Below are 27,933 nucleotides of genomic sequence, written 5' to 3' on the forward strand. Positions count from 1 at the left end.
ACTGAGATGGGCAAATTCAAAGGTGCAGCGCAGCAGGCGGAGTTAGCTCGCTGAACCCTGTCGTCATTTGTTGGACGAGGAGGCTGGACAGACTGAGGAACTCTGCAAAAACATACAGAAATGCTGTGACACGTTAATTTGTACACACGCAAAGTCTACTGTGTGATGTACGTCACTCACTGTTTTTACTCAGATGGGCAAACTCAAAGGTGCAGCGCCGCAGGCGGAGTCAGCTCACTGAACCCTGTCGTCATTTGATGGACGAAGAGGCTGGACTGGCGGATGTTGTGACATTAGGCCATTTTAATGACACACTCCACAAGATAAGATATCTCAGCCCAAAAGTGACTGAAACCTTCCGTTCGTCTTAGTATTATAAGGCTGACCTGAACAACAAAAGATTTTTAAAAAGTAATTACTTAAGTTAGTTTAACGAGTTAGTTCACCCAAAAATATACAAATCAGACATACATATTTGTACCAAAACGATCCCATAAAATGCATACCTCAGGAATCAGTTCAGACATTATAAGGTCAAAATGTTCAAGCTTTTCATCCTTCTTTTTTTCGTAAACACAATGTTGTCAATGTGTCCCAGAAGTTCCTCAACATGTGCTGACAAGGCTGGATGAAAACTCTTTGGTTTTGCCATTTTACCAGTCTTCGTTTGCCACCATTTGTTCCACGTGGGTTTCAGTGAGCCTTTCACAATTCCTCGGAACAAGTCCTGCAAAAAAATATTTAGTATAGCAAACAATATCTAGACATTTTTTATTTCGTAAAATCTTATATGTACCTGGATTTCAGTGTCACTGACAATAGAACAAATTCCCTTTTTCCCCACCTCCTCAACTGTCCTATATTTTAAAAAACATCGATTTACTTGAATTATTAAACTTATAAGTTGGTTTATATGAATGAGGACACACATTTTACACATACCTTGTATACGTCACATGGTGAACAGCATATGCTGCCATTAATGATGCATGATATCTTCTCAGATACCACAGATCTTCTCCCTGTATCACCTCGTTTTTCATAGAGGTCCATTTGTCCCTCACCTCCATTTCTGCCATCTAAAGCAATTAACACAGTTGTTGAAGTAATGTAGATGTAATACACAAAAAATATTAAAAATAAAAGCATTTATTTAACTTACTGTACAGACCAAAACCCCACAGTTGTTAGAGTCAGACAGCCTCCACTGTTCTGGGTACTCAACAGTCCATTTTCCCAAGTCCCAAGTATTTCGGAATGCATTGCTTTTGTACAAAAGAAAAAAGAAATTAAGAAATGTACATTAGTAAATGAAGATAAAAATTGTGCCATTTACAATGCACAAAATATAGCCAGGTCCATCTCAGAAATGGACTTGTAGTTGCCAATGGGGTCGTACACTCGAATATGATTCCTCAAACCATCCAAGACCTTTACAAAACAAAAAGAAACCGCTTTAACCACAAAGAGTAACAACTGTTGAGCAAAAATGTATATATAGTTTTTTTCCACACATACCCACAAAATGAAGTGATTTCCCTTTTCAGGGCTCTGTCCACCAACAATTCTTGGAATAAGGACCATGTCATTCTCATCAAGGTCCTTTAAAATATTTGTAAGTAAATAATTGGTGCTGGAATGTGTCCCCTCTGCCCCTGAGATTTAATTTATAGATTTTCATTTACCTTCAGACAAGAAATGTGACTGTCATCCACATGTTTCGTGTTAGTGAAGGATCGCCACCAGAGAACAAATGTGTGCACCTGTAATGCAGTTCCACCATGTGCTTTACAGAGCTGTGCGATCCTTGTGTCAAGAATCTAAAAGAAATAGTAGGTTACCATAAAAATGTTGTTTAATAATATAAGAAGTATAGGAGATTTGTGGACAAGCGCCCATACAAATAAGCTGCCATTGGACGCATAATGACTCGGAGGGATCGTATGGTGAATTGGGATGACATATGCCTGTTATTTAATGGTTACTCAGGTCTTTTGCGATCACCCTCGCAGGCTCCCCAGAGTCCGTAACACTAAGTTGCATCTTTAGTGACCTTGATAGGGTGCAACACTGGAGCCACTGTTTTAATAGTAGCATTACGCTGACACTGTGGACAATGGGCAATCTAAAAAATAAAAAGGTGTTTGTAACATTGCAAACAACAGAAACACATTACTTTGTACAACTACATCAGGGTCTCAAACGCAACATAGGATATTGAGGACACGACTTAACATCATTAGGTATTTAATAGAATATATGCTCTTGTGGCCTAAATATAATATGTCGTGACCTCTACATAACATACCCATTATTTACACTTGAGGGGCTGTATATGAAACCATCTTGTGGATCGGGAATTTGAGTCTACAAATATCTTACCCACTTTGTGACGTCCGGAAAGATGCCTTGCCAGTAGTATGCGCTTGCAATCTTATTAAATGTCCTTGTTATCCCCTGATGCCCAACTGTAGCTGGGCTGTCATGGCAGTCCCGAAGGACTCGTTCCTTCTTTTTCTCATCCATGACAACCATACGGTTTGATCCGTTTGCAGTCTTGTAATAAAGATGTCCACCTGTATCAGAGACATAAAGAGGTAATGTGAGGGAACGCAACACACAGTATTTAAATCATGTTATTTATTGAAGAATATATTTATATAAAAATAAATAACACATATAATAAAGGGTGTAGGGAACAAGGAAGAGCAGAGCAGATAAGACGAAGTGTTATGGTCACAATTGTTAAATTAAAAAAATGAATACTATGTTAAATAAATGACACTCATCACATAAAGCATGACATACTGTATAGGCTTTCTTTGGTGCTAAAAAAACCCAGCCCATTAAAACTCAACTTCAACATGGAACAACAACAGACATGAACATCTCACCCTTGTTCAAGTTGGGCTTTAATAGATTCTGCCAAACTGTTTAAAAATATATAATTTTCCTTAGTGGTGAAATGAACTCCATCGTGCAAAAAAATCAAGGGAGAAGGCTCTTCCACCGCAGACCAGCCAACTAAGCCGAACCAAGAAATGTAGACATCCTCAATGCCAAGGCTGTTCCCCATGGTCTTTGCCGCTCTCTCAGCCCCACGCCGGACGTAGAGTCTCCAATGAGACTGTTGTTGGATGAAAAAACACATTGTAATAGTGAGAAATGTAGGCTATAGAGAAAAGGGATAACAGCACTATTAATTACACACAGTTATATAAAAATACATTATTACCTCACCTTAGTTGTACAAAACAAATCTGTTAAAAGTTTAATGTTGTACAATAAATAGCAGAAGAAAACTATTACTTCTGGGACATTGGGTGGGTGCACAATATGCCATCGTGGCTCTCTGGCTCTCTTCACTCTCACACATTTCTGAAAGAAAGAGAAAGAATCATCCATATCCATTTCCATTTTAGTCCCTCATAGTTAAATATGCACACAAGCATGTAACTGTACTTCATTAATTATCTAGAATAATACACATGAATAAAAAACAGTCTAATGTTCTTTATTGTAATTTTTAACTTAGTTAAATGTTACTTATTTCTGCTAACGGTTTATATATTAAAATATTCTTACATAGGCTATCGAATAAAATGACACAACCCTGTCTCTTTTTGTTACATTTCAGTTTTAATTATCAATAATAGACATTATAAAAGTATAAGTAGCCTAAAAGGCATAAGAAGCTATACAAGTCAAGAAATAAAGTAAGTTAAACGATTCAATCAAACAGTCTGCAGGCTACAACGTTAAATAGCCTGAATCATAAAGTTATAAAACTAAACTTTGCCCTCAACCAAAACGATTTGTCGGGGAATAAATTAAAGATTAATAAGATCAAATATCGCCCGTTAGATATAGCCTACACAAGACGAATATTATCTCATGTTTAACCACTAGACTAGAGACATCATCAGCCAGCGGCAAACATCAGAAGGACTAGCCGAGGTAAGGCTGTTCTAGGCGGGGTACATGAGCGCTGAGCGGCCGGTGATCGCCTGGATCTCACAACTCCGAAAACGTCAGATCAAAATTTAAAATAGGCGCTATCTGTATAAATAAACAACATATTTGCGCTTTAAACAACTACATTGTCAACTGAAAAACTTTAACAACTACATTTCGTGACACAATAACGGTAGTATTTTTCACAACTCCGAAAACGTCAGATCAAAATTTAAAATAGGTGCTATCTGTATAAATAAACAACATATTTGCGCTTTAAACAACTACATTGTCGACTGAAAAACTATAAAAACTAAATTTCGTGACACAATATACCGTAATAGTAGTATTTTTAAATTTAGCTACAAGTTATCGCGAGAACAGATTTAGATCAGGCATACTACTGGCATACTAAAGGGTCCTTAGCCCGGACTCAACACTTCAGTCGGACCAGAGAATGTCTAATAAGGGGAGAAGGTTCACTCTCGCTACACTTCCGGCTTCTGACTGGTTGCAGTTCCACTCTGATTCCATATGAGGGCGCTCACAGGACGAGTGCAGAATGAATGGAGGTCTATGGAGCTATACCCCTCAAAATCCACTTTTCTCAAGATATAATTTTTTGTCTAGTAATTTGAATGTTGTATTCGAAAGGAGATGCAAAGAAATTGCACATTGCTGGGTGTTAGATTTTTTAGAGTCACTTATTTGCTTTAAAAAGTCTTTCAAAATGTCAATGACGTCATACACATCGTACGACCAGAGATACTGCTTTACGGCAATCCTTCAGTCACTGTGGTGCTTTCGCGCTCTGCACTTTATTTTCTCTCGAGGCATCGCCAGCACAGCTGACACAGGTAAACACACGTGCTAGAAGAGTTTCTGCTAGAATACATTCTGTTCCCGCTTCGGATGCCATGATGCCATCAAGCGGTATCTCTGGTCGTAACCAGTCATTCACTGACCAATCAGCGTTCGTTAGCAGAATGCTAGCGTGTTATGGGCAACAACAACTCAACCTGTAAGAAATCGAAAGGACATAAGTACTCGTTCATTCAATTTTAGACCTATAACCCATGTTGAACTTGCCAAACCTACAATCAAATCTGAGATTTCTCAACGGCAATCGGCTGAAAGGGACAAATTTAGCCGTCTAGCCCCATAGACTCCCATTCATTTTGCACTCGGGGGTGATCGCCCCCAGTGGAACTCTGGTGGAACTACAACCAAAATTCGGTACAATAGGACTTAATAGGGAGTGAACAGGCTCTCCGTAGACGGGCTCTGGTCGGACCCAACACTTCACCACACCGGACCCATCTCTTCACCACAACCATAGACATGTATAGAAAGGCTAGATGGCTCAAGGCGGAGTCAGCTGTGTCGTCACTTGGCGGCCATCTTAGGTCAGGATACTGCGCTGCTGCTCCCTGCTGCTGTGGACGGAAGGTGAGTGACATACGCCAACTAAAATGCTCGTAACCTGCTGAATTCTTGACGGATTTACAAACGGTTTGGTTTATTACAAACCTTATTAACGTGGCTATGAATTGTGCTGATGCCGATGTTTAAATTGTAGCTTTTTTTTTCTGCAAATGTCATTCATGTAGCTATGATACAGGACACATGGTTCGGCATATTTTAATATTCATAGTAGGCTTAACAGTAATATAATATTCTGATATAAGTTATAAAGTGACCAGACGTCCAAAATCAAAATATGTGATGTAGGATATAAGGTATTTTATAAATCACACACTATAAATATGATAAAGAAGCAGAAACAGATAGTTGCAGTAAAGTAAGATATTTTAATAAGTTGAAGAAAGAATAATGATTTGTGACACACACACACACACACACACACTCGATTTGCGCATCGCCGTCATGTGTGTATTACAGGTAACGTTATTACATTGCTTCCTGATATACGTGCGCAAACACAAATAACCTATATTTATATGTTTATACTACAGGGCCGTTGAATGCTTGTATCTGATAACCGTGAAGCTCTTGTAATTATTACTTTACCCAACCTCTCCATGTCGAGTGATGCAGTAAACATCAGACAGCGCACGTGAACCGATCATCTCTAGCCTACTATAGTAAAAAAAAAACACGAACACTGTTGAAAGATACAGTAGGCTACAAATGACCTGTTCGCGCCACAAATTGTTCTCCGTCCTTAGCGACCGAGTCATTGAATGGGAAACAGCGGCTGCTGTCGTCAGCGAGCAGCACTCTTCAGACAACGAGGGCGCGCGCGCCGCGTTGATACCTCCGTTTTCTCGAACCCGCGCAGTGCGGCGGTCAGAACACGGAGACCATTCTGCCCCTAGATATGCGTGCGAAAGCATGGGGAGCGATCCCGGGCGTGTCAGAATGGGTGCTGAACGTTGTAAAACAGGGCTATGCGCTGCAGTTCGCTCGCCGTCATCCGCGCTTTCGAGCCCGGACCGTGACGAGCGGTCCTTTTCTTATCTGATCTGATTTGTGCTTCAGAGCGCGTTTTTTTCCCTGCAGCGGGTGGTGGTGGTGGTAGGGGTCTCTCTCTTGCCAAAGGCTTCTCAGCCATCCTTCCGCTCTCTTCCCTGAATTGAAATAAAGTAGTGGGCTGTACTTTCCACATGATTGACATCAGGTTCAAGTACGCCCACAAGCCGTGCGAGTTATTCGTGTATTGCAGGTTGGCTGGTGGTTATGTTGCCCGCATACCGCCTCCCATGGCCGAAATTGGTATTACGACACCTGTCGGGCCGTGGCTAGTAATGCTAATGCTAATTAAGGTTGATATCTCTGCAGCACTATAACTTGACATTTTTTTAATGACATCATTGCCCTTATTTAATGTTATAACTGGACGAGCGGTCCTGTCCTAAAATGGCCGCCGTGTGACGTCGTCAGGTCCCATTGGCTCTCTTCTCCAATAGCATCTCCAATAGCATCCAGCTGCAGCCCCGCAGACTCACCTCCGACTAGACACCAGTGGCTGGACACCAGTGGATAGACAGCCTACGTCATTTCCTTTTTCTCCGTCATTTCCGTTTCGCCGCTAATTTCCGTTTTCACCTCTGGATTGACATATATTCATTTTATATTTTCAAAATATTTATTTTCTGTTTTCACCAGTGGATAGACAGCATTCTTTGCAGGCTTTTGCACACGTCTTTAATATCTGACGTGTAATATCTTTCAAATTGGCTTAAACTGTCTTTATATACAAATACATAATTAAAATGTAAGTACTTTGAAAAAGAGAGTATAAAAATTGAGTGACTATAGTGTATTTAATCTTCAAAAAACACAGCTCATTAATTCCTACCGGGACGAAACAAGTGATTGGCTTGCACGACTGTCACTCTCCGTCGCCATGACTACCGCCGCTATTATTAGGCTTGTTTGAGATGAGCAAAATCTGCGCAGAACCGATCACCGGTGATCACCGCGAGATGCATGCCGGTTAGAAATGTGTCCGACTGCGTTCCGCCTGGCTCTGATATCATGCTGACGTATGTCAAAACACTCTCGCGAGCGCAAGGCACACCTGTCGGATTCTGCAGTCGCGCGCAGTTGCTCTCCACCGACTGCACTGATCAAAAGCATGATGGGAAACGACTTGCTGACGACACAGCTTAATGCTCATTGGTTTAAACAACCATAATGTAATGTTCTCTTTTAAAATGTTTGATATTAAAACTCTGATATCATGTTTTATGTGTATAAATGATCTGTGAATATTCCCAAACTCTCTGACAGTGCGATCTCTATATGGATTATGTGATTATGTAATTAAAATATATATATATATATAAACACATATATATATATATATATTTTAATTACATAATCACATATGTAATTAAATATAAACACATTTCCCGTGGGCTCACCACCTGCAGGAGGGGCCGTAAGGGGCCGGTGCATAGAGGATCGGGCGGCAGTCGAAGGCGGGGGCCTCGACAACCCGATCCCTGGACACGGAAACTAGCTCTAGGGACGTGGAATGTCACCTCGCTGGCGGGGAAGGAGCCTGAGATTGTGCGTGAGGTTGAGAGGTTCCAACTAGAGATAGTTGGAATCACCTCTACGCACGGCTTAGGCTCTGGAACCACACTCCTTGAGAGAGGATGGACTCTTCACCACTCTGGAGTTGCCCATGGTGAGAGGCGGCGGGCTGGTGTGGGTTTGCTCATAGCCCCCCAACTCAGCCGCCATGTGTTGGAGTTTACCCCGGTGAACGAGAGGGTCGTTTCCCTGCGCCTACGGGTTGGGGATAGGTCTCTCACTGTCGTGTGTGCCTACAGGCCAAACGGCAGTGCAGAGTACCCGGCCTTCTTGGAGTCTCTGGGAGGGGTGCTGGAAAGTGCTCCGACTGGAGACTCCGTCGTTCTACTGGGGGACTTCAACGCTCACGTGGGCAACGACAGTGTTAACTGGAGGGGCGTGATTGGGATGAACGGCCCCCCTGATCTGAACCCGAGCGGTGTTCAGTTATTGGACTTCTGTGCTAGTTACAGTTTGTCCATAACGAACTCCATGTTCAAGCATAAGGGTGTCCATCAGTACACGTGGCACCAGGACACCCTAGGCCGTAGGTCGATGATCGACTTTGTGGTCGTTTCATCTGACCTGCGGCCGTATGTCTTGGACACTCGGGTAAAGAGAGGGGCGGAGCTGTCAACTGATCACCACCTGGTGGTGAGTTGGATCCGATGGCGGAAGAGGAAGCTGGACAGACTCGGCAGACCCAAGCGTACTGTAAGGGTCTGCTGGGAACGTTTGGCCGAGTCTCCTGTCAGAGAGATCTTCAACTCCCACCTCCGGCGGAGCTTCGACCGGATCCCGAGGGAGGCTGGAGATATTGAGTCCGAGTGGACCATGTTCTCCACCTCCATTGTCGAAGCGGCCGCTCGGAGCTGTGGCCGTAAGGTCTCCGGTGCCTGTCGAGGCGGCAATCCCCGAACCCGGTGGTGGACACCGGAAGTAAAGGATGCCGTCAAGCTGAAGAAGGAGTCCTATCGGGCCTGGTTGGCTTGTGGGACTCCTGAAGCAGCTGACGGGTACCGGCAGGCCAAGCGAACTGCAGCCCGGGTGGTTGTGGAGGCAAAAACTCGGGCCTGGGAGGAGTTCGGTGAGGCCATGGAAAAGGACTATCGGTTGGCCTCGAAGAGATTCTGGCAAACCGTCCGGCGACTCAGGAGAGGGAAGCAGTGCCCTACCAACGCTGTTTACAGTGGAGGTGGGCAGCTGTTGACCTCAACTGGGGATGTTGTCGGACGGTGGAAGGAATACTTCGAGGATCTCCTCAATCCCGCCGTCACGTCTTCCATGGAGGAAGCAGAGGCTGAGGTCTCAGAGGTGGACTCGTCCATCACCCAAGCTGAAGTCACCGGGGTAGTCAAAAAACTCCTCGGTGGCAAGGCACCGGGGGTGGATGAGATCCGCCCTGAGTACCTCAAGTCTCTGGATGTTGCGGGGCTGTCTTGGCTGACACGCCTCTGCAGCATCGCGTGGCAGTCGGGGACAGTGCCTCTGGGATGGCAGACCGGGGTGGTGGTCCCTCTTTTTAAGAAGGGGGACCGGAGGGTGTGTTCCAACTATAGGGGGATCACACTTCTCAGCCTCCCTGGGAAAGTCTATGCCAGGGTACTGGAGAGGAGATTACGGCCGATAGTAGAACCTCGGATTCAGGAGGAACAGTGCGGTTTTCGTCCGGGCCGTGGAACACTGGACCAGCTCTATACCCTCTACAGGGTGCTGGAGGGTTCATGGGAGTTTGCCCAACCAATCCACATGTGCTTTGTGGATTTGGAGAAGGCATTCGACTGTGTCCCTCGTGGCGGCCTGTGGAGGGTGCTCCGGGAGTATGGGGTCCGGGGTCCTTTGCTAAGGGCTGTCCGGTCCCTGTACGACCGAAGCAGGAGCTTGGTTCGCATTGCCGGCAGTAAGTCAGACTTCTTCCCGGTGCATGTTGGACTCCGGCAGGGCTGCCCTTTGTCGCCGGTTCTGTTCATAATTTTTATGGACAGAATTTCTAGGCGCAGCCAGGGGCCGGAGGGTGTCTGGTTTGGGAACAACACGATTTCGTCTCTGCTCTTTGCGGATGATGTTGTCGTGTTGGCCCCATCAGACCAGGACCTTCAGCATGCACTGGGACGGTTTGCAGCCGAGTGTGAAGCGGCTGGGATGAGAATCAGCACCTCCAAATCCGAGGCCATGGTCCTCAGTCGGAAAAAGGTGGCTTGCCTACTTCAGGTTGGTGGAGAGTTCCTGCCTCAAGTGGAGGAGTTCAAGTATCTTGGGGTCTTGTTCACGAGTGAGGGAAGGATGGAACGGGAGATTGACAGACGGATCGGTGCAGCTTCCACAGTAATGCGCACGATGTACCGGTCTGTCGTGGTGAAGAAAGAGCTGAGCCGCAAGGCGAAGCTCTCGATTTACCGGTCAATCTACGTTCCTACTCTCACCTATGGTCATGAGCTTTGGGTCATGACCGAAAGGACAAGATCCCGGATACAGGCGGCCGAAATGAGCTTTCTCCGCAGGGTGGCTGGGCGATCCCTTAGAGATAGGGTGAGGAGCTCGGTCACTCGGGAGGAGCTCAGAGTAGAGCCGCTGCTCCTCCACATCGAGAGGGGTCAGCTGAGGTGGCTCGGGCATCTGTTCCGAATGCCTCCTGGACGCCTCCCCGGGAAGGTGTTCCGGGCACGTCCCACCGGGAGGAGACCCCGGGGAAGACCTAGGACACGCTGGAGAGACTATGTCTCTCGGCTGGCCTGGGAACGCCTCGGTGTCCCCCCGAAAGAGCTAGAGGAAGTGGCTAGGGAAAGGGAAGTCTGGGCATCTCTGCTTAGACTGCTGCCCCCGCGACCCGGCCCCGGATAAGCGGAAGAAGATGGATGGATGGATGGATGGATATAAACACATGTATTAAAGAAAAAAAAAGATTGATAAACACGTATTTGGAATGGGATTATATAGCCTAACAAGTGAGTTGGGTGTCTTGTTCATTATATTTATTTTCATATTTAAGCAACAGAACTTAAATTACATCCAGTTTATTACCAACACTGTGCACGAGCGTGAATCCCGTGAATCCCGCGATATCCATCTTTGATCTCACAGGTGTCAGATCCACTGTGAGAAGAGAGAACTGTCCGGCTTGCCTGCACTTTTTTCACTCCTCCCATCACTGCAGCCGCCTACTCTCGCATACAATTCAGGCGAGGCAAGGCGCATCTCAAACAAGCCTATTGGCTCTGCCCACGTGCGCGCAGTCGCGCACCCGTTTTTCATATCACTATTCTTTGATCATATCACTATTCTTTGTGACTTAAATTCAGCCTAGATCAATGGACTATAACGTTTTGTCAATACAACAGACTTGTACATGTTAATTGACCACAGTTTTTTGCCTTGCCCATTTGGATATTCTTATTTTTTTTGTAAATGTAACCACTTCTGTTTTTTAAAATATACATAGATTCATATACATGATCAGACAATTTACCAAACAATCCAGATCAAATGAACACTTCATAGTTTTGCAATATTTATTGGAAATTACACAATCTGACCATCAGAATGAAGATGCCACAGTCAGGCCCGTAAGGTAGTGGGGGAAGTAACCTAGAGCAAACTAGCTCTAGAATTGAGGCACACCAGAGTTCACTAATACCTTTAAAAAACATGACACAGTATGAAAACAAGACGATTTTTTTTTAAATAGCTAGTTTGTGCATTTGAATTCTGACATGACCTATCATCATCGACAGTTTATTATTTTTTCTTACCGCTGACATCTGCATGGCGCGTCAAATTTGAAAAGTGAATGACGATACGGAAATGACGTCAATTTGAAAAGGAAATGACGTCTGCTGTCCATCTACTGGTGTCCAGCCACTGGTGTCTAGCAAGAAGTGAGTCTGCGGGGCTGCAGCTGGATGCTTCTCCTCAGCGCCGGTAAGCTATCTAGCCTTTCTATACATGTCTATGACCACAACCAGGGACGCAACTACCCAGTGTCAAAGGGGTATGCAGCAACAAATTAGGCGCCCCCCACCCCCCAAACAAACAAACAACAACAACAACAAAAACGAAAAAAAAGTGTCCAATGTAATGAGTGAGGAACGAGTGAGAGTTAACATATAAAATAAGTAGAAAATTGCTATTTATTAATAAAATTGAACTCTGTCCCTCTAGGGGGGTTCGGGGGCATTTTTTTACCAATGGATTACACCGGCACTAACCCAGCATCGCCAATTAATACAAAAAAAAAAACGAACGGGCCTCCGATGTAGCAGCTACGAGTTTTATGGGCTGTTAAGAAGAAAAAAAAAAGTAGGCCTATTAGATGTATCGGCCCAAATAGGACCGGGAATCTCCCGGTAGCCCCGATGGCCAGTAGGCTATGCGTGGACGTCACACTTTAAATCCTGTTGCCTTTCACCATCCACTTATAGCTGCTGTCTCATCAATTGACATGCCATCTCCCTTTTCAGTCTTTCTTTTTCTATCTTTAGCCCCGACAGCTTTTTTACTTTATCCATCTTTATCGACGACAACTCTACTCGTTCCTGCTCGCTCAGCGCTGACGGCGCCCCCGCCCGCTCGCGATATTATCCCCCCTCTTCTAATTAAAAATTCTATGATGGAATCTTATGAGGGCGCCTACTCTAGCCAGTTAGTCCTCTACAGGGTTATATAACATTGAGGAAATGCAAAAATTATTTAGAAACGCACAACAGCAGCTCACAAATAGAAATTCTAAATTTAAAAAAAGTAAAAAAAATAATAATTTTACCATCGCTTTGGCGCCCCCGCTGGTGCTGCGCCCCTATGCGCCGCATATAGCGCATACCCACTTTTTGCGCCACTGACCACAACGGTAAACATCCAGCAGCTCCTCCTCGAATGGATTCTTTTCACACTTCCGGGTTTGGAACAAGGAAATAAATTACAGCAGGGCCACTTGTAGCCTATTGAGGTAAATGCGAGACCATATAAAAATTATTTTTTGCATTCTCACTTGCACAATTTTTATTATCTAAGAAAAGTTTGAAACAACATTTGGGGATTAATTTGTTAATGGAAATACACAAACAAAACTGCTACAATTTAAAATGTTTGTAACTATTTACCAAACTACTACTTTTGAACATGTTGATTAAGTAACTTTGCAACTCCATATCAGTCATTATAGTAGCCTATAGTTTGCTTAATACCTGCTAACACTTTATTGTGATGGTCGTCCAACAGACATGAATATAAAAATAAAAGATAATAAATAAATAAATAAGAGTCAAAGAGTCTCTAATTCTCTAGCATCTGTCAACAAAATCATAAAATTTGATATTAGTAAATGGACACTTGAAATGGTTCATGTAAAAATTGCAAAGCTTCAAGTATGGATCATAGACTGGTATGGATGTAGTATTGTTGTGGTGGGAGTAACAGATCGACACAGTTGGTGTGGCGTCAGGAGACATAACATTAATCTCTGATATTTTATATCTCAGAGTTTTTTTTTCTTTAACTAGTTCCTATAACTTTAACAGACATCCAGTTCATTTTTTTTTCTTACATTATGACAGACTTCCATTTTATTTCCTTAAAAATAATATATTTGAATGTCAGGTGTATTCGTGATAGCACAAAGAGGAAATTAATATTTTTATTCCGTAGACGAAAAAATGCTGATTTGATATTTTTACAAGAGACTCATTCGGTGGGCGATGATGGGAAGTTTTGGAAAGCACAGTGGGGTGATGTTATTTCTGTCATGCCTCTCAACAATCAGCAGGTGTCATCATTCTACTTAATACATCTAAAGGAGATATCATTGAATCAGTGACCTCAAATGAGGGTAGAATGATTATCTTGGTTTTCAAATTAGACAATTCCTTCTTTATAGGGGCATTTGTAAGGTCTCGAGCAAAATGGCTGGAACAAGGGGAAAGAAATTTGAGTTATTTCTTTGCTTTAGAGAAACGAAATCGCTAGAGAAATAATTGAACTACTCTTAAAATTGATAATAACATCACCTCTAATTCTTTAGACATTTCAAGATATGTGGGTACATTTTATAGCAATATATATAAGTCTAATATTCAATTCGATGATTGTGATAGATTTGTTGAATTAGTCAAGGCATTTACACCAACTATATCTGAACAATTTAAATTGGACGTCCCATTACTAAAGTGGAAATCTCAGAGGCTGTTAGCTCAATGAAAAAAGGCAAATTGCCGGGTAATGCTGGGCTCTCAGTCGAATTTTATCTGCATTTTTGGGAAATTATTGAAAATCTGAAATTTGATTTATTTAAAGAATACTTAAAAAAAGTAAATGTCCACGAGTATGAAGCCAGGTTTAATATGTCTTCTCCTTAAGCCTCATAAAGATCATTTAATGATAGAAATTTGGAGACCTATTACACTCTTAAATATTGACTACAAAATGTTATCATAATTTTTTGCTAAACGGTTATAAAGAGGTCTTCATGAGATAATAAGTGAAACACCAACAGGTTTTATGTCTAACCGTCACATTAGCTCCAATATAAGACTTGTTTTCGGCCTGCTGGACTATTCTGATAACATCAATACTGATGCACTTGACTTTTATAAAGCATTTGATACGGTAGAACATTATTTTTTACTTAAAGCACTTCAGATTTTTGATTTCGGACAAACTTTTATATCTACAGTTGAAATGCTTTATAAAAATATTGATAGTTCTGTGATATTATATCCAAACACCACAACAAGATGTCCTGTACTGAGATCAGTTCGCCAGGGCTGCCCTATTTCACCGTTTTTGTTCCTACTGATGGTTGAATTATTGTCATTACATATTAAACATAGTCCTATTATTATTAAAAGGATTGTCTATTTTTGGTAAGGAAATTAGAGTAACTCAGTTAGCGGATGACACAGCTCTCTTTTTGAGTGACAAACATCAGATTGATAATGCTATAACCCTGATTGACCAATTCTCAGCTGCCTCTGGTTTAATGCTTAACAAATCTAAATGTGAAATCTTATGTCTGTGACAGACTGAAGAGGATTTTTTATATATATACCTGTTAAGAAATGTGTAAAATATTTGGGTATTCATATCTGCAAGGATCACAAGGAACGTCAACAACTAAATTTTTCACCTAAATTGAAGAAAACTAAAACAATACTAAATTTATGGCTTCAAAGAGACATTTCTATTTTAGAAAGGATCCTTTTGACAGAAGCAGAAGGGATTTCAAGAAATGTCTATCCTGCTCTCTCTCTCTCTTAATGGCCATGACTCAACATGTAAAGATATAAATACCATATTTACGAATTGTGTGTGTAAAAACAGACACCATCATGTGAAAAAAGCGGTGCTCTCTGGCTCTAAGGATGAAGGTGAACTTTTGGGACTTGAATTATACTTTTAAGGTGAAGTGGTTGAAGGAATGTTTGAGAGCCCCAGAGTGCTTACTTTATCCCCAACAATATTTTCAATAGTGTAGGAGGCCTAACATTTTTATTGAAATGTTACAAGATTGCCGCTAAAACTATCGCAATTTTATCACCAAGCTCTTTTGGCCTGGAAGCTGTCATTCTCACAACTTTTCTCCATCTTTTCAAATAATGAATGCATCACTAAAGGGAACAAGTCACTCTATTTGCAGAAATGGATCGATAGAGATATTATCTTTTTAAAAGACCTTTTTGATTGTAATAACCAATTACTTAACTATGAATCCTTTCTCAGAGAGAAGGCATTCCCAATAACGTTCAAAGAATATAACTCAGTTTTCAAATCTATACCTAATGGCAGAACTAATGCTTTTTCTTTGCACTGCATGTCTTCTGTACGTTGGTTTCATAAAGTGGTGCGGACATCACATCCTGAGCAAAAGTGTCCATCTATCATTTAACTGAATAAACCTGTGTGGTATTTTTGATTTCTTAATGTTGTAATGGTGGTGCAGTCATTTAACTTCTAACACATCGAGGAGGTATGGAAGCACATTTCTGCCAACAGGAAAAAAACATGCTTTGGTAATTATGACATAGAAAGTTGAATTTTTTACATACCAAGTCATAATGAAAAGTTTAAATTATTACTTAAAATGTAAAAAAATTATGGCTTAAAGGTGAAAATTATGACATTACAGGGATAGTTCACCCAAAAATAAAAATTAGCCCATGATTTGACTCACGATGACTCACCCTCAAGCCATCCTAGCATAGATGACATGATGTATATAAGACAAAATTTGCGGTTTCGCTATGGGTGTGTGTAATTTACTTTGTTGAACAACTTGCCAAAGTATACTGAAGTTATGTTTACCACAGGCTTTATTTTACACATAAATCAGAAAACCCCATTATAAAATCCCATAGGAAAATCTCGAAGGAACCAGCAGCGAATTATACTTTCAGGTTCGGTCAAATCTAAACAAATCTATTCACACTCGAAGCCAGAGGGCGCCCTCGCACAGAAAGTACAGAGTAGACACATAAAAGTTATTTTCATAAGAATATTTATTTTGAAAAAAAAAAAAAAAGTATTTTGCCAATCCTAGCTATATTGCTAATTGAACTAGCTTTTATCACTGTAGAATACTACAAAATAATATATTGTTTGCCTTAATCTGTATAAAAAGTCTAATCAGATCGTAAAAATGAAAAAAAAAAAATAATAATAACGTAAATTAAAAACTGCATGCTTAGATAATATGAGTAACTATTATTAGCATTTTGGTCTCCTCTAAACAAAATCTCATGGTCTAAAAAAGTTTTAGAGTTATCCTCAGATTTCAAATAAAACATGATCAGAACAACATAAAGCTATAGTTATTTTATTTTATCATATGCTCATCAATATTCTTGTTAAACACAGTAAAGTGTGAAAACAACTCCAAATCTGAACAGAAGCTTTTGTTCTTCTTCAAAATGTTGTTTTATTATGTGTGTTATTCTTAATGAAGAAAAAATTACATATGGAAATATTTAAGCTGTTATTGTAATAGTCTCTTAATCCAGAAAGTGCTTGAATTCAGGGCTTTAAAGAACAGATAATGAACAAAGCGAGTCACCAGCAAAGAAAATGTATGCAAACCTCATTGAATTAAGAAGTGTGCTGGACTTGTGTTAAACTTGGCCCTCTCTGTAAAGGCTGGCCCGATTGTGGCCATGCTTTAAACAATTCTAGATCCGCCACTGGAGTGAAGTGTAATATTGTATTTTTCTGATGAATCAAAGGGCGACACTAACATTTACAGTATTAGAAACAGATAAAACCACACATATTTCACTTACTCACAAAAAAGACTGAAGAAAGAACATGAATGCACAACGTCGTCCTGAAAAGTCATTAGTTTAACAGGTGTCAGTACGAGAACTGATGGTTTCTGAGTGAGTCTGTGTTTGTGTCTCTGGTTCTGGACAGCACTCAGTGCTCCCACAGGGAAGAGGCGTCTGTTATGTTAAGGAAGGATCACACCGACACAGAGTAGCATCAACTTCTCATAACTTTTACTTCCATCTTTCTCGTCCTTTCAGACCCAAGCAACCGAACCTATACATTCGTCAGGCATAACACAATACTCCCAGCACAATCAAACTCTATGCATCACTGAACACTAACTCAATGCATATTAAACCCCACTTTAGAGAACACAACATTTCCCCCCCTCCTAAGAGTTTTCAAACATGAAAAAAAGTCCTGTAAATGCCCCGGGCGAGAACGAGTGCGAACAGGCCGCGGCGGAGGACAAGGATGCGGCTGGGCAGCCTGTGATGGGCAAGGACACATCTCAACAGTCAGGTTGGTAGGGATGTCTGGAGCTTGTGCAGGAGCTATCTGAGGTGTTGGCTGAAGCACTGAGGTGCCCTGCCAAGCTGAGGGTGTGGCTTGAGATGTGACACCTGTTGTATGTGCCGGGGCCGGTACTTTGCGGAGGCGGCTTGCATGCCACCGTGTGCCATCACTAAGCAAGAGGGTGACTGGGCCCAGCTGACGAATAACTTGGAGAGGGGAAGACCAATACGAAGCGAGCTTGTGGTCTCTGTGGGGCCTGCGAACCCTGACCCATTCTGCCGCCTGTCTTTACGTGTGCTGAAAGGTCAAATTTCTGCTTCATCCGCCTCTGCTGGCGTTCAACAGAGGCCCTGATGCTTGGTAGTGGTCCCTGAGGCAGTGGTGGGCTGAGCCTGTCGAGGGGAAGGTGGAGCTCACGGCCAAGCATGAGGAAGGCTGGAGAGACCCCCGTTGTAGAGTGTTGGGTGGCTCTGTAGTGCAGCAGTGTGTGACGGATGGCCTGTGAGAAGGTCCAACCCTGGAACAGGTGTGCTCTGATACTGTTTTTCAGCGACTGATGAAAGCGTTCGACGCCACCGTTAGCTTGGGGATGATAGTATGCAGTGCGGATGTGGCGGATACCCTTGTTTTTGAGGTATGTGGTGAACTCAGCCGAGATCAGCTGCGGGCCATTGTCCGTAGTGATAGTATTAGGAAGGCCCCAGCGGGAGAACAGAGAGTCCAGAAAGTTGATTATGACCTGAGAGGTGACAGAGCCGGTGGCAATGAGCTTGGGCCATTTCGAGTGCAGGTCATAGACAACCACTAGGAAGCGTTGGTGATGAGGAACTCCTTGTATCTCACCACATATGTCCAGCTGCAGGTGATCCCAGGGCTGCGATGGCCAAACAAGAGGTTGTAAGGGTGGGGGGGCCTGGTGACCCGTCTTACCGCTCAAGAGACAGTCTTTCAAGAGACAGTCTTTCACCAGGGCCTCAATGTCTTTATCTATCCCTGGCCACCAAACCCGGTCTCTGCAGCGCTGTTTCAACTTTACAATACCCAGGTGGCCCTCGTGAGCCATTGCCAACACACGTGCACGTAGGGTGCTGGGGATAACTGTGCAAAGGCCGCGTGCCACACAGGTGTCGTTCCAGCAGGACAGCTCCTGCTTTATTCTGGAAAATGCTGCCAGCCCCTCCGATATCTCCTTAGGCCAGCCGTTCAGAATATAGACACGGAGCTGAGAAAGAATCGGGTCCTGTTCAGATGCGTCCTTCAGTTCTTGTAATGATACGACAGCCTGGAGGGGTGTGTGTAACATCTGGACAATGTCCCGTTCCACCTGGTCTGTGTCGGTGAGTGTGTGCGTGTCAGGGTGAGATGGAGTAGCACGGGACAGTAGATCAGCCACAACATTGTCTCTGCCAGGAGTGAACTTCATGTCAAAGTTATACTGGCGAAGGCGATCGGACCAGCGATGTAGCCGCATTGGTCTGTGGCCTGTCCCCGATGTAGAAAGCAGTGTAGTCAGGGCCTGGTGATCTGTCCTCAGGGTGAAAGCTGCTCTGTCTGATTGAGGGCCCGCGACGCAAAGGCGATGGGCTTCTCCCCGCCCCGCTGAGTCTGTGACAGTACTGCTCCTATGGCTGTAGCCGACGCATCGCAGGTCACCAAGGTGGGGCTAGAGATATCGAAGTGAGCCAATACTGGAGCTGTGGTGAGCTGCACCTTGAGTGCATGCACCGCCTCAGAGCATGCCTGTGACCACACCCACGGCTCATCCTTACGCAGCAGACGCCGTAGAGGAGCAGTGGTAGCAGAATAATGTGGGAGGAACTTCAGATAGTAGCCTGTCATGCCCAAGAAGGATGCGACCTGTGCAGCTGAGCTGGGTTCGGGAATTGCCAGTATGGAGTCTACATTTGACTGAAGAGGTGTGATGCCATCTGCCGACAGTCGGAAACCCACATACTCAATGGTTGGTGCAGAGAAAACACATTTTTCAGCATTGACGGTTAGTTTGTGTTCAGCTAGGGCCGCAAAAACTCTGCTGAGGCGTTCATCATGACTCTCAGGAGAGGGCCCATGGATAACCACATGATCCAGGTAAATGGTATACCAGCTAACACCGACAGCATGATTTTTTGAAAACAGCTGGGGGCGGAGCTAAGTCCAAACGGCATGCGCGTGTAACGAAACACACCTGCATGGGTCACAAAGGCTGTGAGGTTTCTGCTGCTGGGATGGAGAGGCACTTGTAGGTAGCCCTGTCTGAGATCCAGTTTAGAGAATATGGTTGAGCCATGGAACTGAGCAGTGAGTTCTTCCGAGGTAGGCAGTGGGAACCTGTCCGGGATCACTGCCTTATTCACTGCTCGCAGGTCAACACACACCCGTAGGGCCCCTGATTTTTTCTGAGCTACCACCAGGTTTGAGACCCAGGGCGATGCATCCACTGGTTCGATAATGCCAGCGTCCAGCAGCTGTTCAAGTTCAGCTGAGACACCATCTCGGAAAGCCAGAGGAATGCGGCGAAGTGGTTGAATGACTGGTTTAACGGCGGGGTTCAGGAGAGGTTGGTGGGCAAAAGCAGTGAGGCAACCCAAGCCTTCAAACAGTGATGGCCATTTTTGCTGCCAAGGGGTGGAGACTGTCAGGATCGCAGCTCCCTTTGTGTCCACTAGGGAGAATCCCAGAGCCCAGAACAGATCCAGACCCATCAGATTGGCCCCGCGACGGGCAACATGGAAGGTAAAGCTGGGTACCAACTTGTTGCCATACGCAACAGTCACTTGTAGGGAACCCACTAGATCAATTTTTGAGTCACCATAGCCACAGAGTGAAGCAGAGGGTGGTGAAAGCGGCAGCGCTTTGAAAAAAAAACTGTATGTGTGCATGTTTAAAAGAGACACACTGGCACCAGTGTCCAAAATCAGTGGGATACACACATCATTTAGGCGTACTGAGCATACTTTAAATGAGACATTATGAATGATAGTGGGTGACTCAGCTGGAGCCGAGCGGCAGACTGTGATGGTTGGCAAACAAAATGGTTGCGTTTGCCACAGTTGCGACACGTTTGACCACGGGCTGGGCAGTTCTGTGCTCTAGACGGATGAGATGAAGATCCACAGTTATCACAGGGTCGTGACGCTAGTGCTTGTGGGCGTGGCCGAGACCGCGGCGGGCGTCTCAGTAGCATAACCGAGGAGTCTGCTGCCGCCAAAGTGTCGTTCTGGCTGGGCTGTAATGTTGATGGGGGTATGGGGGAGGGGGCTGGGTAGTCCGTGACTGTATGCTGTTTAGTCAGAGCCGACGCACATGCAGCTGCACTCTCTATTTGTAATGCAATCGTGATTGCTCGGGACAGTGATAAATCATCTGGTTCTAATAGCAGAGTTTCACGTACTTTTGCGTTGTTGGTATGTTCAATTAACTGGTCGCGAATCATTTCATCCTGCAACGCACCGAACTTGCATGTGCTGGTCAATCCACGAAAGGTTGGCTACGTACTGCTGTACTGACTCACCGGGCAGCTGGTGTCTTTGGCGGAACAGAAAACGGCGCAGGAGCGCACTCTGTGGGGCCGCAAAGTGTGCGATCAATAGTTCCACGGCTGTGTCATAATCGCTTTGTGTGCCTGACTCGAGCGTTCCCAGCACACGCCGACCCTCGGCTCCCAAGTAATGCAGTAACAGCGCCTTTTTGCGGGCTGTGCTCACGTCAGTCAGCCCCACTGCCAAGATGAAAGTCTCGAAGGACTGTAACCAGCGAGTCCAGGGAATCGGAGACTCACCAGGTAAAGCAAGGAAAGGAGCAGGAGGTGGTAGTGCGATATCAGCCATCCTCGTCGCCAAATGTTATGTTAAGGAAGGATCACACCGACACAGAGAGTAGCATCAACTTCTCATAACTTTTACTTCCATCTTTCTCGTCCTTTCAGACCCAAGCAACCGAACCTATACATTCGTCAGGCATAACATAATGCTCCCAGCACAATCAAACTCTATGCATCACTGAACACTAACTCAATGCATATTAAACCCCACTTTAGAGAACACAACAGCGTCCACGCTGAACCCATCGCCCATCAGCGTGCCTCCCTGGTCTCCACGCAGGTACTTGCCATTCTGACCCTTGATGCCAACCCGTCCATACTCCACAAACTCAAAGAAGAAATCCTCAGGTTTGTCCCCATCTGTGCACACCAGACCACTGCCGGACACATACCAAAACTTTTCATTTACAAAAAAAACATGCATCAGGAATTTTGTGAAGAAGTGCCCAACAGAGTCAGTGTTGCTCAGTGCAACTCTCGTCAGTCTCCGCTCACACAATATGACTCACTTTTTATATGGTATGCGCCATCGCTGAAGAGCAATGAGAAGATGTCATAACCAGAGCGACTGGCGTCCAGTGTATTGGAGTTCTTGTGGTGACACACAAAGCCGTTCTCCCCACGCAAGACCAGGATAGGCCGATTAATCAGCTTTAGCACAAACTGCTCGTCCTCCCCTGCCGAACACACGAGAGGAGTTATCGGACTCGTGTTGTGTCCAGTAGTGGAAGTTTAGTAAAAGGACAGAGAAGGATCAGTGTGCGCTCACCCAAGGATTCACTCACAGCTGCAAGCTGTCCATTTTTCTTTGTGCAGACATATTTTCCATTGTTTGCCCAAAGCGACTCGTCGGCCCAACCACTCAATGTCGAACATGGTGTTTTCTTCTCTGTCAGTTACAAGAACACACATATTCAAGATCATCGCTATGCATATTATATATTATATATGTTAAAGCGATAGTTCACCCCAAAAAGAAAATTATCTTATTTACTCATCATGCCGTTCAAAAACCTGTATGACATTTTTTTTTAAATCTACAGAACAAAACTAGTTTTTTTTTCTTCATAAAACAGAAGTAAATAGTCACACAATGAACAAATGAACACTCCCCTCAATGTCATCACTATTTCTCTTGTATGTGCCATAAATAAACTCAGGCAACAGAGACCAAAAGTTTAACACAGTGCAATATCAATTCCAGGGCTTTTTTGTGTAACTGAACATAAACCTTCTATACCAAAATCTGCCCCTTTTACCGCATTTCACACACACGAAATCAACAAAGCAAGAATTTCTCATGTTTAAGTTGTAGTCAGACTCATCCTCCTCACTTCTACTTCTCCGTCAGCCGGTCACTGAGACAAAGTCTTCTCTGCATTCTCAGAGCTCAAGGCTGTCCTCTTTTGTTTGGACTATGTTTCGCTGCAAGTGAAAAGTCTCTCACGAGGGCCAGAACTGCAGGGGCAGCCGGATCTGTGTGAGGACGGGCAGCCGGATGTGTGTGAGGACGGGCAGCCGGATGTGTGTGAGGACGGGCAGCCGGATGTGTGTGAGGACGGACAGCCGGATGTGTGTGAGGACGGACAGCCGGATCTGTGTGAGGACGGACAGCCGGATGTGTGTGAGGACGGACAGCCGGATCTGTGTGAGGACGGACAGCCGGATCTGTGTGAGGACGGACAGCCGGATCTGTGTGAGGACGGACAGCCGGATCTGTGTGAGGACGGACAGCCGGATCTGTGTGAGGACGGACAGCCGGATCTGTGTGAGGACGGGCAGCCGGATCTGTGTGAGGACGGACAGCCGGATCTGTGTGAGGACGGGCAGCCGGATCTGTGTGAGGACGGGCAGCCGGATCTGTGTGAGGACGGACAGCCGGATCTGTGTGAGGACGGGCAGCCGGATCTGTGTGAGGACGGACAGCCGGATCTGTGTGAGGACGGACAGCCGGATGTGTGTGAGGACGGACAGCCGGATGTGTGTGAGGACGGACAGCCGGATCTGTGTGAGGACGGGCAGCCGGATCTGTGTGAGGACGGGCAGCCGGATCTGTGTGAGGACGGACAGCCGGATCTGTGTGAGGACGGACAGCCGGATCTGTGTGAGGACGGGCAGCCGGATCTGTGTGAGGACGGGCAGCCGGATCTGTGTGAGGACGGACAGCTGTTGATGGGCTCCTGCATGAGTTGTCCACTAGAGGACGGTCCTCCATGCTGACGCTGGGCTCTGCTGTGTAGCGGTCCAGAGTCCACCGTGTCCTCATCATCTGAGTGTCTGAAGCAGAGAGTAGGAGGCTTCTCTTCTTCTGGCTCTTCTGCAGGCTCTGGGGAAGCCGTACTGGGGTTATTTTGCAGCAGTGCCTCAAGGCTGGTCCTCTCCTCTTCTCTGTCTCCTCACTGAAGATACTTCAAGTCCTTGAAGCGTGGGTCCAGCGCTGAGCCATCCGTCGTTGAGGTTTGCTTGCCGTTCAGACGGGTCCTTTTTAAAGGCAGTCTTGAATTTCCCTATGTCGGCTGGGTCCTCCTCCGAAACGGCCATTGTGCGGGACAGCTGGCAGAGAGCAGGCGACACCACAGAGCAAGAAACATAAGTCTCACCTCAGAGGAGCTCAGTCACATCTCTGCAGTGGATGATGAGAGACACACACCGTACATTTATTATATCAGTGTCATAGTAGCAGCCTAGCCGACTTCAGCAATCTGATTTAGTTTAGTTTATTACAAGGACAATGCATATTAACATGACAAGTCAAAATATGCCAGAGTTAGCCAAAAGGCTAGTTTTCATCTGCAGTCCTAGGCCAGATGTATAATAGGCAACCTAAAAATACAATGTCAATACAACAATTTAAGCAAAAACATAGATTATACAGAAATACAACAAACCCTACAAATTCTAAAATCAGCAGAGAGAAGAAGAGAAAAAAAGAAAAAGAGAAAAATCATTCAATGTTGACATATTTGCATACTAAAAAGCCAAATTTTAAAAGAAGAACGAAATCTATAATAACTATTTACTTCTCTAACTGACGTTGGGATGTCATTCCATTCTTTTGAGGCTTTAATGGAGAAAGCAGACTGACTAAAAGCAGTTTTCCTGAAATGAATCACACAGTCCCTTCTAAATGTACCTCTAGTGAGACGACTGTTTTCTGATCTTAAACTCAGAAACTCACTAAGAGGTGGTGGAGCCAGGCCATTGAGAATTTTATATGCTAAACAGCCATTTGAGAACTTAACAAAGTTTTCCCAACTCAACAAATTATATTTTGATAAAATCTTACAATGATGAAAATGACGTGGTTTCTTATCAAAAGTTTTTAGCGTTTGTTGATATATAGTCTGTATTGGGAGCAAGGCGGAGTGGTTGGCCTGAGACCAAGTAGTTAGACAATAACTCAAATGCGAAAATATCATAGAGTGCATAAACATTTTGGCCGCTTGGGTAGACATTGAATTCCTGATATATCGAAAATTAGATAAATTAAATTTTATTTTCTTAACAGTATTTGAAATATGAGAATTAAACTTAAGTTTGGAGTCAATGATAATGCCAAGATATTTAAATTCTGAGACAATTTGAATTTTTTCACCAGTAATAAAAATGTCCGGATCGACTGCAGAGTTGGTGGTTTTACTAAAAAACATACCAACTGTTTTGGAAAGATTTAACTGCAGGCTACAGTGGTTTAACCATTCACTAATTTTAACCATAGCATTCGTAAGTTTGGCAGCCACTTCTGCTTTTGTTGTTCCATGTATATATAAAACAGTGTCATCTGCATACATTTGAACTCTCACTTCTGGGCACGCACTTGGCAAGTCATTAATATACATGCAAAACAAAAGGGGGCCCAATATAGACCCTTGAGGCACTCCAGTGGACAACTGAAGAGGTTCAGAATAATAGCTGCCAATACGTACAGCTTGTGATCGTTGAAAAAGATAAGAGGCTACCCACTTTAGAGCATTATCTGAGAAATTAAAATGAGATAGTTTAGACAGTAGAATATTGTGATTAACAGTGTCAAAGGCTTTCCTAAGATCTAAAAAAATAGCTCCAACAACCTTGTTCCTATCAAGCAATGATTTAATATTTTCAATAAAAAAACAGTTTGCTGTCTCAGTGGAGTGATTCGTCCTAAATCCAAATTGTAATGGATGAAGGGAAAAGACTGAATTATTCAAGTGATTCCTAATCTGTTGAGACACCCATTTTTCTAAAACCTTAGAAATGACTGGCAAAATGCTGATAGGTCTATAATTGGAAATAATGTGTCTGTCTCCTGATTTAAATAAAGGGGAAACAATAGATAATTTCCAAGCATTTGGGAATTCCCCCACAGAAATAGATTGATTAATAATTTTTGTGATGGGGATAAGCAAGGACGAACCTAATTCTTTCAACATTGTATTATCCATACCAAAGACATCTTTCGCTTTAGAAGTATTAAGTGAACTGATTAAGGATTCAATATTTCTTTCCGAAGCGCTGGAAAACACAAGGCTGTGCTCTGACGACAAGATAGGGCACTTACTAATATCTACGTGTGAGAAACCCTGTGCAATAGATGCAACAGAGTCTATAAAATAGTTGTTAAAAGCTGTAGCAACCACAGTTGGATCAGAAATACTTTTCCCATCCAACACAAGTTCAACAGGTTTTCTGTCTTTATGTTCCTGCCCCAGCAATTTGTTTAATTGATCCCAAATCAATTTTGAATTGCCCCCTGCATTGTTTATAATGGTTAGAAAAAAGTCAGCCCTTGCTTTTCTTAACTGAGATGTAACTTTATTCCTCAACATTGTAAAACGGTGTTTATCAGTACTTAATTTTGAATTGTTAGCCCTTTTTTTTGCAAGATCCCGTTCTTTCATCATATTAAAAATGTCAGCATTAATCCATGGGAGACTATTCTTATAATTTCTGTTTCTAAATTTTTGGGAAAACTCCTTAATAAAATACTGCAGTCTACTTGTAAGCACTGTACTTCCATCATGTACGTCTTTCCCAGCTAGCAAATCACTCCAGTTAAGCCTGTTTATTGTATCTATAAAATGATCCCGTACTTTGTTGGGTATTCTCAATACTTCCTTCTCCTTAACAGTTGAAACACAGAACCTTCTGCTAGTTAACTTTCTTGTCACCAGAACTAAATTATGATCCGATAATCCAGTGATCATATTAAAGGATTTAGTAATTCTTTCTGGTTTATTGCAAAAGATTAAGTCAATCTGTGTTTCAGTATTATGAGTTTTTCTTGTAGGACCCTTGACTACCTGTGTTAAATCAAATTTATCACATATTTGTTTAAGATTTTTCCTAGCTACTCTGTCTTCCCAATTAACATTAAAATCCCCCATTATTAAAACCTCTTTTTCAAAGTTGCATCTAAGAAGCATATTACGAAAATTTTCATAAAAATCAACTTTGGCAGAGGGAGGGCGATAAATTACAAACAAACTAAAAAACATTTGTGGCGATACTATAATTTTCAATCCAATACATTCCAAGTCCAAGTCACTATTTGACAAGTTAATTTCATCACATTGAATACTATTTTTAATATACACTAAAACACCACCACCTTTAGATCTCACTCTATCATTTCTATAAATTTGATATCCTGGTATGGTGATAGCTGCATTAGGTGAATTCTCATGAAGCCAGGTTTCGGACAGACATAAGAAATCCAAATTAGAGTCCAATAACAAATGGCGGATTTGTTCCATTTTAGACATGAGACTACGTACATTCAGATGACCGCCAAATAAGCCCTTTGGTTTTATACTGGGGTCCCATAAAATTTTAGAATTGTTCACAGTTCTGCAGACGTTCCACTTTCTATTTTTCACTACTGCTCGGTTTGTCGTCAACTTCCTGATCTGATTTGTAGTACTTCCGATCGTAGCTAAGCTACCCATATCAGCATTACCTTCAGTAGAATGACATTGTGACTGTAACAATTTTCGAATTGCCAAGTCACCGTCCGTATCATCACACCCACACGGCGATCTCCGTTGAGCAGCGGGGACGCCAGCAGGGCAAGCAACATCTCCCTTGCTCCCCTCCAGCACACCCCGCGAACCCCCGCAGAGCACGCCATTCCTGCGAAACAGACCACACTCCCCCTCCAACGCACCAACCGCCGTCACCACGCCAACCACCGGCAAATCCACAGCGTCCACCGAAGAAACAGAAACCGGTAGGTCAATCGGTTGCTCCAAAGCATAGCAATGTGTACATGATGAGCATACCTGTAGGTTTCCAGTGTAGCTCCTACCATAAATGGATGATACACGCGGCCCCGCCCGCGTTGGTGCGCTGACTGGACCAGGGCATTGATG

General features: G+C 43.6%; 1 protein-coding gene across 3 annotated transcripts; it reads right to left on the reverse strand.

Moving 5' to 3' along the window:
• Positions 1-27,887, reverse strand: LOC307003693 (uncharacterized protein). Of its 3 annotated transcripts, XM_079622419.1 has the most exons (14): positions 27,522-27,887; positions 12,758-12,932; positions 3,310-3,378; positions 2,895-3,127; positions 2,383-2,576; positions 1,686-1,820; positions 1,519-1,602; positions 1,400-1,431; positions 1,163-1,265; positions 943-1,079; positions 797-857; positions 507-727; positions 181-386; positions 1-102 (listed from the first exon to the last, which is right to left on the reverse strand). In XM_079622419.1, the coding sequence occupies exons 5-12, from the start codon at positions 2,533-2,535 to the stop codon at positions 527-529; spliced, it is 906 nt and encodes a 301-aa protein (XP_079478545.1). In that variant the 5' UTR covers positions 2,536-2,576; positions 2,895-3,127; positions 3,310-3,378; positions 12,758-12,932; positions 27,522-27,887; the 3' UTR covers positions 1-102; positions 181-386; positions 507-526. The 3 variants fall into 3 exon arrangements, 1 of the variants encoding a protein (XP_079478545.1); XR_013798787.1 differs by lacking the exons at positions 1-102; positions 181-386; positions 507-727; ... (5 more) ...; positions 12,758-12,932; positions 27,522-27,887 and having other exon boundaries at positions 1,343-1,431; positions 1,686-2,125; positions 2,383-2,674; XR_013798788.1 differs by lacking the exons at positions 1-102; positions 181-386; positions 507-727; ... (6 more) ...; positions 12,758-12,932; positions 27,522-27,887 and having other exon boundaries at positions 1,352-1,431; positions 1,686-2,125; positions 2,383-2,674.
• Between the last annotated feature and the right edge of the window lie 46 nt (positions 27,888-27,933).

Source organism: Phoxinus phoxinus (genome assembly GCF_949152265.1).
Source record: "Phoxinus phoxinus genome assembly, chromosome: 1".
NCBI lineage: Eukaryota > Metazoa > Chordata > Actinopteri > Cypriniformes > Leuciscidae > Phoxinus > Phoxinus phoxinus.

What these genes read in the sequence shown, in the direction of transcription:
- LOC307003693 (XM_079622419.1), bottom strand. Translation starts at nt 2,535, where the DNA reads ATGGTTGTCATGGATGAGAAAAAGAAGGAACGAGTCCTTCGGGACTGC. An exon ending in GTCACATTTCTTGTCTGAAG is followed by an intron (nt 1,603 to 1,685) that starts GTAAATGAAAAT and finishes AATATTTTAAAG; the next exon opens with GACCTTGATGAGAATGACAT. An exon ending in CACCATGTGACGTATACAAG is followed by an intron (nt 858 to 942) that starts GTATGTGTAAAA and finishes TTTAAAATATAG; the next exon opens with GACAGTTGAGGAGGTGGGGA.